General features: G+C 55.6%; 1 protein-coding gene across 1 annotated transcript in view; it reads right to left on the bottom strand.

Annotated features, from left to right (window-relative positions):
* Positions 1-791: 791 nt before the first annotated feature.
* Positions 792-11,905, bottom strand: part of PKP3 (plakophilin 3) — a 44,583-nt gene continuing 33,469 nt past the window's right edge. Inside the window, exons 10-14 of the mRNA XM_054026953.1 lie at positions 11,034-11,219; positions 9,176-9,329; positions 7,927-8,119; positions 7,165-7,252; positions 792-3,359 (exon numbers count right to left, since the gene is read on the bottom strand). Of these exons, the coding sequence (XP_053882928.1) occupies positions 3,324-3,359; positions 7,165-7,252; positions 7,927-8,119; positions 9,176-9,329; positions 11,034-11,219 (657 nt within the window). The 3' untranslated portion in view covers positions 792-3,323. The remainder of the gene's footprint in view (positions 3,360-7,164; positions 7,253-7,926; positions 8,120-9,175; positions 9,330-11,033; positions 11,220-11,905) is intronic.

The raw sequence follows: 11,905 nt of genomic DNA, 5'->3' as shown, positions 1-11,905 counted from the left end.
TGCAGGGATCATGATTAACAGTCCATACGGTACTTTTCCTGCTAGGCCAGCAGGGCTTCCTCAGCCCCTGAAATGCAGTTGAGAGGATGGAGCCTGGCAGCAACTTGGGACACCGCGCCCGTGGAGATTGCAAAAGTGTTTTGTGCAGACAGAATGTGATTAACCATTGCAAAGTCAGTGTGGGCTTGGGGCTAACATCCTTGCTCTTGCAAAACACCGGGGCACCTTTCATTATCACATGAGCCAAGTGTGAAGCAAAACTCAGCAGCAGCATCCCCAGTGCCACGCTAAGGCATTGGCTCTGCATTCACTCTGGAGGAGTGTCATCTACCGCCTCACCAGTGCTCCCTAGTGCCCAGCCCAGCCCTGCTTAGCATGTGCAAGCCAAGACGCTCACAACCCCAGTGGTCTGACTCCAGAACTGCTGCAGGTTACTTGCACTCATTACAAAGCCCTCCTTAAAAGCAATTAACTTTAGTGTCAGGAAACTTTTTGGTCAGATGGGCAGTAAGGAAGGTTTAGCTGGCAGGGCTCCTCTGGGGGTTACCTCAGCTGAGCTATACCTAGCTGGGAAGAGACCTTCAGAACAACAGAGGCGGGACGTTACCCTGCTGTGGCTAGGAGGTGCTGCACTCAGGCTACAGCTTGTCTTCTGCTGCTGGCCCCTGCTCGCCTGCCCGTGGATAGTATGCTGGGTTAGAACGTAGAGGGAGCGTTAACCTGACAGCAGCATCCTTGCCCTTCCCCCTCTTCCTTCTCATAAACACACCACAAAGAACTCCGAGCCACGCCCTGGTCAAGGCCTTTATTTAGGGAAAACAAATGACACCACTCCTGGCTGGGGAAGACAAACACACTGAGATGCCAGCCTCACCTGGGAACCCTGCTGGGCATCAGCCAAGGGCTTGGAGGCCAGACTCTGCTGCTACGCTGGGGTCAAACCAGAGTCCCTCCCCAGCAGCAGTACCCTGGTGTCACCGGGAGTAGCATCTGGCCTCAAGTTTCTGTCCCAGGCACTGAACCATCTCCTCTGATGCAGTTTGGGCCTGTTGCTGAAGCTCCCTCTCTTATCAGAATGACCCAGGCTCCCCTGATCCATTCTGCTGCTACCCTATCCCCTGGGCTCTCTGCTTATCTATTGACTTACTTTCTATAGGGAAACACCAGAGAGGCAGCACAGGACAGCACTTACACAGCATCTCCTGTCCACCGGTCAGAGCCTCATGCCCTCCGAAGGGAAAACCAAACTGCTACCATAGCGAGTGGATCCCAGCCTGGGCCCCCTCTAACAAAGGCGAGGTCGAGGTGGGAAGAGAGATTAGTCCCACTGCTGGGGGGGGTCAGAGCAGGACTGGTCCCTGCTATAATCGCTGGTGTTTTGTCCAGTTGCATTTTAAATGGCTCAGGTGGCGGGGCTGCCAGCCTGTCCCTTGTTCCCCAGTGAGCAGCTCCCAGTCCGAGGCCCCGAACCAGCATCATTCCCATCACACAGGGCAGGTGCGAGAGCCAGGAGGGCTGTTTAACACTCCAATAATCGACCAAACATAGTGCACAGGCCAAGCCAGGAGTTTAATCAGCTTTCATCCCAAAGTGCTTCAGACTGTACAGCTAATACAAGAACCACCTCCCCAGCCAGTGAAATGCCCCCTGCGCGCGGGAACACAGAACCTGTTCTATGCCAGCAATGCCCCAGCTTTTAGAAAGACAAATGAAGCTGAATCTGGGCAGAATTTCATTATCCGATTTGGACTACGAGGAGGACACCTGATTGGGACACTCCTGCAGCAGAGTCTTCAATGAACAGGAAAGTTCAGCCCTTCATCATACAGGTGTGTCCAGGTTTCCATGCGAGCGCAAGCATTTTAGGGCAATGTAATTCAGATGCAAGGATAATCATCCCAGGCAGCTCAGACTGACTCCCTTTAGCCACTGGCTGGGCCCTTCCCTATTACATTAGGGAGAAAGGTCGCAAGTGCTCAGACACTGAAGTTTCTCCACAGTGTTTGGTTTGTTCCTGCGGCAACCACTTTCCGCAGCTGTTTGTATTAGGCTGTGTTAGTGCAGAGCTAAACACACCCAATGGGCAGCACGACCCCACCCACCAATACAGCCTGCAGCCAGCAAGGGGAACACGGAGCACAAAACCCAGCCTGCATGGAGTGCAGCCCGGCAGCCCAGCACATACCTTCTCTTGAATCTCATTTTAATACACTACACGCAAACGACCTTTAGCAACTCTGTTAATGAGCCCATGTCTCCTAGCGAGCTGTGGCCCTGCAATAGGCTGGGGAGTAACAAGGCCAGGGTCACTGTCAGCGCATGCCAGGCATTCCCGCTAGCTAACAGCGCACACGCTTACCTGCACCGGGAGCTGAGGAAGTGCTGCTGGGCTGAGAACAACAGCTCCCAGGAAGCAGGTGGAGAAAGCCAGAGCGAGGCTGCCCCTGGAGCAGCTTTAGGGAGGGAGCTGCCCTCTGATTGGCATAGGGCCGGCCAGCTCACCCTCTGACAGGAGCTGGGATGAGGGTCTGGCTGTAGTTGGGACCCTGCCTGTGTAAAGGGTAACTAGCGCTAAAGAAGGGGTGAATAACACCCCTGGATAGCTCTGAAAGCTTTGTCCTGTGTTTATCTTGCCATATTTCTTTCAACCCAGATCCACAAGCACCACAACATAACCATGCCACCCCTGCTTCCCAATATGTTGTGAGCATGAGACAAGCCCCAGACACCCACCACAACTAGACAAGTATGGCCCCACTAGCCCCCGGAAGCCTGGGGCTCCTGACACCAATGTCCCACTGTGTGCATGCCTTCCCCTTGAAATCCCACAGACCTCCGGACAGAGCCGAGCTCCTCCTTAATTTAAAAAATACAAGTCCATGGGAAGGTGGGTGTGCGCGGGGAATAATAACCATAGAGACATACTGCGTTAGGAGTAATCCAGAGGTCCAAGAAGACCTTGTGCAAAGATCCCTTAGTGTCCTTACAGGTGCTGGCAGGACTCCTGTGACATCTGCAGGGCCTGCCAAGCGGAGTCCTTTGAATTCTCCCTGGAGCATGCCCAGAGCAGTGCTGCTGGAGCGAAGGCTGCCTCTGATGTCACCAGGGGAGGAGAGGCTCCCAATATGCTTGAAGAAGAAGCTGTAATGAATGCAAAAATGAGGCAGGCCAAGCTGCTGCTGGTCTAGATGGAGGAGAACGGGAGCTGCAGCAAGGAGGGATTCTTGGGGCAGAGACTCAGTCTATGCTGCTGTGAGGGCAATTTTCATTGGGAGAGTTAAGGCTGGTCAGTCCCGTCTCTGCCACTCCTGGGATGCTCGTCCTTACAGAGCTAGGAAATCCTCCTTCCGGTAGCCCTTCTGCAAGACACAAACAGATTGGTCCTAAGGAGAGAGATTTCGGCTGAGCCCTGTGTTCTCTAAAGTGGGCGAGACCCACCCTCTGAAAGTCAGGCCCCTGTGAAGGGGTCTCAGGTTGGGTCCCCCAAATCACTCATCACTCTTAAAAATATGGGCCACAGAAAACATCTCTCTTTCCTGGGCCCCCCGGGGTCGTGCAGCACTAGGTGGGTCATGCCAAGGTAAGGCTGTAACCAGACTAAGGGCCGACAGGACAAGTTGTCCCCTTCCTTGGTTCCTCCAAGGCCATTTTTCCCTGATAGGGGTTGAATGGCTATCGCCATCCTTTCGTTTCTGAGCAAAGTTACATCGAGCTACAGGGCCAAGGAAATCAAAGAGGAGAGAGGATGCCGCTGTAGCGAAGCCAGGACCAGGAGCGGTGAGGCAGCGAGGGACAGTCTGAGAAGAATGGGGACCCTGCGTATTTCCCATTAACAGGCTGCTTCTCAATTTCCTAGGCATCCCGCTCAGCCAACTGGTGCATCGATCCTGAGGGCACCCAAACCTTGCCCAACCCAGGGCTGCATTGGCATCTCCCCAGGACTCCAAGGGCACATCTAGTTTGCATAAAACGGAGCAGATGGCCTCACTTTGAGTACCAAGGAGTCTCCTGCAAGAGGTGACAGGCCCCAGCCCACCAGGCTCCATCTTAGCACCTCAGATCAAGATGGAGCTGGTGATGATGGGACCCACAGTTTCTATGGGCTGCAGTGGGAGCTGTGGCTCACAGTTGAGCCTCACTTAGGTGACCTGGAGCTCCCCCAGCAATCCCTGTGCCATGTCCTGGGGACATCCCCTCCAGCGTCTCAATCGGGAATTGGAGCAAGCAAGGAAGAGGCTGCCCTGGGGAGAATTCAGCCCAGGTTTCATGCTGAGCCCAGGAAGTTTAGGGAGTGCTTTGTTGAGGCCCCTGCAGAACAGGCCCTATCAGCGGACTGTGCTCACTGCTTGGATGCAAGAAGAAGCCCCTAGTCACCTGGGATGTCATGCCCTGAGCCTGCCCCAAAGCTCTCGGCAAGCCTAGGGTTAAAGAGATCCTTGTAGGTGCTGGGTGTGTGTCACTCTTCCTCCCTGCGGCGGGTGACTGGCCACACCCTGACTCAGAAGATTAGATGGTTTTAAAATCCCCAGGAAGCAGAGAACTGAACACAAGGACAATCATTTACTGGTGCAGACCGATAGGGGTGCCACAGCTCCCCATTGCCTTCCCAACGTACTCCTGTCCCAGGGTGGAGTGGGGGGGAGAATCGGGCTTAGCCTCCACCTGTCACTAACCAGCTGCCCCTCCCAGCTGGTGAGATAACAGGCCAACCAGCAGCTCACTTAAGGGGGAGAGCCATGGGAAGGCTTCTGGAGGGGACCGTGCCATTCTGCTAGGGGAAAGGGTTGGCTGGGGAGCCTTGCTGGGTGGGCAGCAGCAGAAGCAGCCCTGCAGGGCCCAGGGCAGGCAGCAGGGCCTGGGTTTTCCTGTTGGGACTGAAGCTGAACTGTGTCTGCACAATGCAGCCCTGGGAAAAGCCAATGAAGTAGTGACCGTGGTAGGAGGTTCATTGATGCACTGGCTAGTGAGTTGGTCTCCCAGCTTACTCAGGAGTGGGGAAACCAAGGTGGGGTTTGGGGAGACCCTGTTACACCCCCCTCCAGGCTGACTGAACTCCCAGTTCTTAAAGTGCTGGCCTTTGAACACCAGCCTCTTCCCACCCACCACCACCATCTGCTGGACCCCAGGCCGTTTGCACTTGTGTCTTCCTGGGTATGAATTATTCCCTATAACATGCCTGGGCTCCGGCTGCCTCCTCCTCATTGCTCAAACAAGAATGAAAGGAGGATCCCCAGTCCACACAAGGCCTTGCCTCGACTAGGATTCAATGAGATCATGTTAGCTGACACATCTAGACAGGCATCAGTGCCTTTAATGCACACAGAGCTGATCTAGTTTGAGCTCCAACACAGCCAGCTGCAGATGTGTTAGGCTGCATCTTGATGGGGCTTTGCAGTTGAGTTAAGCTAACTCGATTGAGCTACCATGAAAGAAGCACGCAAGCTCCCTGCCTGTCACCACAGAGCCTTAGCACAGGGGAGTTACTAGGGCAGGTAGGAAAACAGAATTTCCCTTCGGCGGGAAATTCCGACATTTGGAACAAAAACAAATTTCAAAACCGGAGTGAAAAGTCAACATTGTCCACAGAGCACAACTTCTGAAAAGTTTGGATTCAAAAACATTGACATTCTTGACAATGCTGAAACCAATGCTGGAGAAATGGGCTGAGGTAAACAGGATGAAGTTTAACAAAGACAAATGCAAAGTGCTCCACTTAGGAAGGAAAAGTCAGTTTCACACATACAGAATGGAAAGAGACTGTCTAGGAAGGAGTACGGCAGAAAGGGATCTAGGGGTTATAGTGGACCACAAGCTAAATATGAGTTAACAGTGTGATGCTGTTGCAAAAAAAGCAAACATGATTCTGGGATGTATTAACAGGTGTGTTGTGAGCAAGACACGAGAAGTCATTCTTCCGCTCTACTCTGCTCTGGTTAGGCCTCAGCTGGAGTATTGTGTCCAGTTCTGGGCACCACATTTTAAAAAAGATGTGGAGAAATTGGAAAGGGTCCAGAGAAGAGCAACAAGAATGATTAAAGGTCTTGAGAACATGACCTATGAAGGAAGGCTGAAAGAATTGGGTTTGTTTAGTTTGGAAAAGAGAAGACTGAGGCCTTGGCTACACTTACCAGCTAGTTCGACGGCTGGAAATCGAAGTTCTGGGTTCAACTTATCGCGTCTAGTCTGGACGCGATAAGTCGAACCCGGAAGTGCTTGCCGTTGACTGCGGTACTCCAGCTCGGCGAGAGGAGTACCGCGGAGTCGACGGGGGAGCCTGCCTGCCGCGTGTGGACCAAGGTAAGTTCGAACTAAGGTACTTCGACTTCAGCTACGTTATTCACGTAGCTGAAGTTGCGTACCTTAGTTCGAATTAGGGGGGGTAGTGTAGACCAAGCCTGAGAGGGGACATGATAGCAGTTTTCAGGTATTTAAAAGGGTGTCATAAGGAGGAGAGAGAAAACTTGTTCACCTTAGCCTCTAAGGATAGAACCAGAAGCAATGGGTTTAAACTGCAGCAAGGGAGGTCTAGGTTGGACATTAGGAAAAAGTTCCTAACTGTCAGGGTGGTTAAACACTGGAATAAATTGCCTAGGGAGGTTGTGGAATCTCCATCTCTTGAGATATTTAAGAGTAGGTTAGATAAATGTCTATCAGGGATGGTCTAGATGGTATTTGGTCCTGCCATGCGGGCAGGGGACTGGATTCGATGACCTCTCGAGGTCCCTTCCCGTCCTAGAATCTATGAACCTATGAAAAATGAATCATATAAAACACGATATGTACTCTAAAGTCCATAAAGATAATACTGAAATTCTAATATACATCAAACTGAAATGAAAACGATAAAGTCAAAGTGAAACACTTTGACTTTATCGAAACAAAACCCTTTGATGCTTTCCCACTGAGAACAGCACGCTCCCATGGAAAATGGTTGCGTTGAAATGTTTTTGACCAGCTCTCTAGGTTACCCTCCGGCCGCTAACGCACGCTAATGATACACTTTTTGTCCTAGTCTAGACAATGCCTTCAGATCAACAGCAGGGAGATCCCCACCTTGTGCAAGCCAACCTGAAAGAGAGCATTGGCTCTGCCCCAGAGCGGAGCCACCCAGCGAGACCCTCAGCCGAGCTAGTGCCGAGTGCACCAGCTCAGGGAGGAACGTACCATCTTGTAGTCCCGGTGCAGCTTGGTGTACTGCCACATGTTGCCCAGCAGGCTGGAAGCAGCTCTGGAGGACTTCTCGCTGTCCGAGCTAGGGCAAACACACAGATGACACAATGATGCTATTTGTTCCTCTCCCGTTAGTGTCTGTCTGGCACAGGCCCAGGAACCACAAGCGGGGACAGAGGGCGCTATGTGAGAGGCACTCTGAACAAAGGGTGAGGACTTGGCGGCAGGGGGAGAGCAGGAGAGGCGAAGCAGGAGAGTACATTAGGACTAGATGGTCACTGCTGCACTCAGGCCAGAGAGCCCCTCACCATCACCACCATGCTGGATGTGGCTGGAGAAGTTACTGACACATGGGCCAGCCAACTCCTGGGAAGATGAAGTTGGGTGGGTAGGAGTGCCCCATAAACACCTCAGGGCGAGAGGATTATTCCCCAAGGTGCGCTCCCTTAGGGTAAGGACCTGGGATGACTCCATGGGAGAAATTCCTGGCAAGAAGACCCTCTCAGTGGTCATGGGACAGCTCTCGGAGTGTGTACCAGGGGGCTCAGACCAGCCCAAGCTCTGAGCGGGATAGGGGCTTTAGACTGTCCAGGAAGTCCCCATGTCCCACCACAATGATCTGGAAACACAGGCCAGGAAGAGGCTCTCAGACGTTGACCTGAGCTGAGCTCCTGTGCCCAAGGAGCGGAGGGGCAGGACTGAGGGCTGGGTAAGTGGGCTGGCTGGGGAGACATGCAGGCTCCCGCCAGATCCTACCTGTCCCTTTTCTTCTTGATGTAGAAGAGCTTCCGGAGGCCATCAAAGTAGACGATGTCGCGGGCGGCAATGGGGCTCTCCACCACCAGGTTGTTCAGCACAGCGATGATGTTCACGATGACATCGGTCGGGGGCTCCTTGTCGCCGATGCCTCCTGGAAGCTTCTCAATCAGATGGCTCACCACCTTGGTCGCTGCCGAGGCAAACGGACCGTCATCAAGGGCTGGCTCTATGGGCTGGAGCAAAGCACTGGGACTGGTGCCGCCACAGTGTCACCCAGGCCACGCAGCAGCTTGGAGAGGAGATGGCCAGCGGCCTGGGTGATGGGATAGCAACATGCGCAATGGGGAGAGAGGCCTAGTGGGTGCAGCAAAGACCAGGACTTCCTGGGTCTCACTGAATGGCCTAAAGCAGGAAATCAGCAGCACAGCCATGGGGGGAGGGATAGCTCAGTGGTTTGAGCATTGGCCTGCTAAACCCAGGGTTGTGAGCTCAATCCTTGAGGGGGCCATTTAGGGATTGAGGGGGGGAAATCTCTCAGGGACAGTACTTGGTCCTGCTAGTGACGGCAGGGGACTGGACTCGATAACCTTTCAAGGTCCATTCCAGTTCTATGAGCTAGGAATATTTCCATTAAAATAAAAAAAAAAAAATTCCTAGGTGGCCCTAAACTAAGGGGAGGTGCAAAAGCTAGTGAGGACCGAGAGACCCCTACGCATCCACCTGTGCTATATGAATAGCACAAAAGGTGCTTAGATGCATGGGCAGAAAATAAATAGGGATTCAGCTTGGAAAAGGCTGTTAAAACACCTGGGGCCTTGGAAATGCTGTGAGGGGGAGACAAGTGGCTTAGACAGGAGTGTGCTATGTGCTGTTTATTCTTTTGCAATGTAGATTACACCCATCACTGCTGCCAGCTGTGTGTGCAGAGGGGTCATGCCATCAGTCAAGGTAGGGAAGGCCCATCTGTGCAGAGATCTGCTAGGGGTGCTTGGGCCCCTGGGCCCTTCTGGGCTGGGAAGGCATTGATGTGCCCAGGGGAGAGAGAAAGAGCTAACTAGGCCTGGCTGGTCCCAGGGACAATGGTGGGGATGCTCCCCCAGAAGCACAGGCAGTAAGAGGAGCTGGGAAGTCTCTCAGAAGAGCGGCCTGTTGCTAGCAGCAGCTCCTGCCGCATCTAACCCCTGCTGCCATCGACAGCCGCTGTCAGCCCTGGGCTCTCCCTGCAGCCCCCGCCCGCAGCACTCACCCATTTCGTCCTTGTTGCGCGCGTTGCGGGACAGATTGCGGATCAGCCCCGTCAGGGAGCGCAGCTGGTGATGGTCGGCCGTGCGGACTCGGTCCAGCACGGGGTTCAGGATCCGCTCCTGCTCCAAAGCCACCCTGCTCAGCACGCCAGCCCACTGGGGATGGGGACAGAGAAAGGGAGAGTTACAGGGGTGTTGCACTCTGGGCCATTCAATACCGACCTACCCCACCCTCACCACCCCTGTCCCCAACCCCGTCCCTTCCACTCCTAGCCCGTGTATCCCCCCCAACCCCCACCACCCCATGCATCCACTTGATCCCTGCCACTCCCACTCCCCGCCCACACATCTCCCCCTCCCATATCTACCACCCTACTCCCGGCCCCATTCTCCATCCCTCTGGCGCTGCCTTCCCTAGCCCCCTCACACCCATATTTCACCCTCTGCCACAAGTGGTTGCCCTGGAGACAACGCTGCTGTAGTAGGGAGGGCTGGAGGCACAACTGCTCCCAGCCTGCCCTTGAATGCTGCCAGGTGCCAGGTAATGGTGGGCGCAGGGGGATGAGACCAGGGCAGGTGGCATCACTTCCTGAAGGGTGGGTACAGAGGCTCAGCACAGCCTGATCTCTCTGGGCCTTGGTGTGCAGGCCACTGCTGGGATTTGGTCTCCTTTCCCCCTGTGCCACTCCCTCTTTTCTTCATTTCCCTGGGGCATTCATCCCGTGACTGGGAGGGCGGGAGCCTGCCCCTGGCTGGCCGATGCCGACCCTGGCATACAGACATAGTGACATTAGCAGCCCTGGGCTGTGGAGTGTCAGGGCACTGGGATGGGCAAGGCAGAGGTGGGATGCCACCACGGTTCAGCGCCGGGGGGGACCCGCTCAGCCATGCCACAGCCCTGAGAAATGCCCACTTGGCACTGTGCACCAGTCATCTCCCCCTCAGCAACTGGGCAGAGGTGACCAGAAGCCCTAGGGACCTACAGCGCAGCCAGCCTCCCTGCACTGCCCCACCGCGGAGCCCAGCCCCCGGGGCTGATTCAGGCTGGGCCTCTCTGCAGTGGTGGCTCCGATCCGCAGAGGTGAAAGTAAGCCGGTACGCCCCCATACGGCGTTCTGGCAAGAGCTGGTGCGCTGTACCGGGGCAGCCCGGCTTCCCCTGGCAGCAATTTAAAGGGCCTGGGGCTCCCAGCAGTGGCTGGAGCCCCAGACCCTTTAAATTGCCCCCGGAGCCCTGGGGTAGTGGCAGCAGGGCTCCGGGGGCTATTTAAAGGGCCAGGGCTCCTGCTGACTCTACTGCCCTGGGCCCTTTAAATAGCCACCGGAGCCCCGCCGTTGCTACCCCAGGGCTCCGGGAGCTATTTAAAGGGCCGGGGCGGTAGAAGCAGGGGAGTCCCGGGCCCTTTAAATAGCCCCCAGAGCCCTGCTGCCGGAGCCCTGGGGTAGCAGCGGCAGCTGGGGGCTCCGGCAGCAGTTTAAAGGGACTGGGGCGGTAGCAGCAGCCGAGCCCCGGGCCCTTTAAACTGCTGCCAGAGCCCCCGGCTGCTGCTGCTGCTACCCCGGCGGGGGATGGGGAGGGCACTTACCGGTACAGGGCGGACCGGGGCTGGCTCTGACCCCCCCATCCCTGCCCCTTTCGCCCGAGGCCCCGCGCCTTCCGGGGGCCAGAGTCGGCCCCAACCCAGCCCCGTACGAGTAAGTCCCTATTTCTACTTTCACCCCTGCCAGTCTGTGCCAGGCTGGGGGATGTATGGGTTGTGGTCACCCGTCTTCCAGCTAGTCTGTCAGAGGCCACCACAGCCAAGGGGAAGGACTCAGCCTGGGTGGGATCGGACTGGCCTGTCCCCAGGCCCAACCTCACCCTCCGGTCTCCAGCGGTGATGTTCTGCAGCGCCCCTGAGGCCGCCTCCGTGGTGTGTTTGTTCAGCTCGCAGCGCTGCAGCAGCCGGTTGTAGATGCCCACGATCTGCGGGTTCCAGAGCCACTCCATCCCCTTGGGGTCCTTGGAGACCTCTGTGAAGGTCACCATGTCTGTGTTCATGTGGGACTGGGGGGCCGAGGAGAGAGAGACCAGCCCGTCAACAAAGAAACGCAGCCCTATGGGGGCCCTGTGCACATGGGGCAGCGCCGCTTCCCTCTCACCTCTGTCCCCAGCCCCATGACCCCCATCCCTATCACCCAGGAGCAACGCAACCTCCCTAAAAGTTGGGGGGCTACTGGCACCCGACCAATGGCCCCGCCCCCATGCCACCCCTTCCCCCCCCGAGGCCCTGCCCTCACCCTTGCACTGCTCATTCCCCCGAGGCCCCACCTCTTCCCCTCAAAACTCCTCCCCCACTCACTCCTCTCTGCCCCCTTCCCCCCCCTTCACTCGCGCTTATGGCCACCAGTGGGAGGGCATAGCCCGTCCAGCCACTTTTAAAAGTGATGGTGCCATGGCCTCTTGGTCCCCTGCATCCGCTTGACCCCCATTCTCTTCCCTATCACCCGTGCCCCTATGAGCACCCGGCTCCATCCCTTGATTTGTGACTCCCTCCACCTCAGATGGCTGCTTGGGCTCACCAGGGGAGCGTTCCAAAGCCAGGCACATAAGTATTCCTGGAAATCTATTTTAAATGTCCCTGCGTGAGTACTCTCATGGGAAGGTGCGCCCACTCTCAGCCAATCAGAGACTTGGAAGAGCACCAGGTGATCAGTTATCTGATCAGTCTCCACTCACCCACACCCACATTC

This window comes from Malaclemys terrapin, chromosome 4, assembly GCF_027887155.1.
Source record: "Malaclemys terrapin pileata isolate rMalTer1 chromosome 4, rMalTer1.hap1, whole genome shotgun sequence".
Classification (NCBI taxonomy): domain Eukaryota; kingdom Metazoa; phylum Chordata; order Testudines; family Emydidae; genus Malaclemys; species Malaclemys terrapin.
Note: the sequence above shows the minus strand (reverse complement) of the source record. Positions and strands in the feature narration are given on the sequence as shown.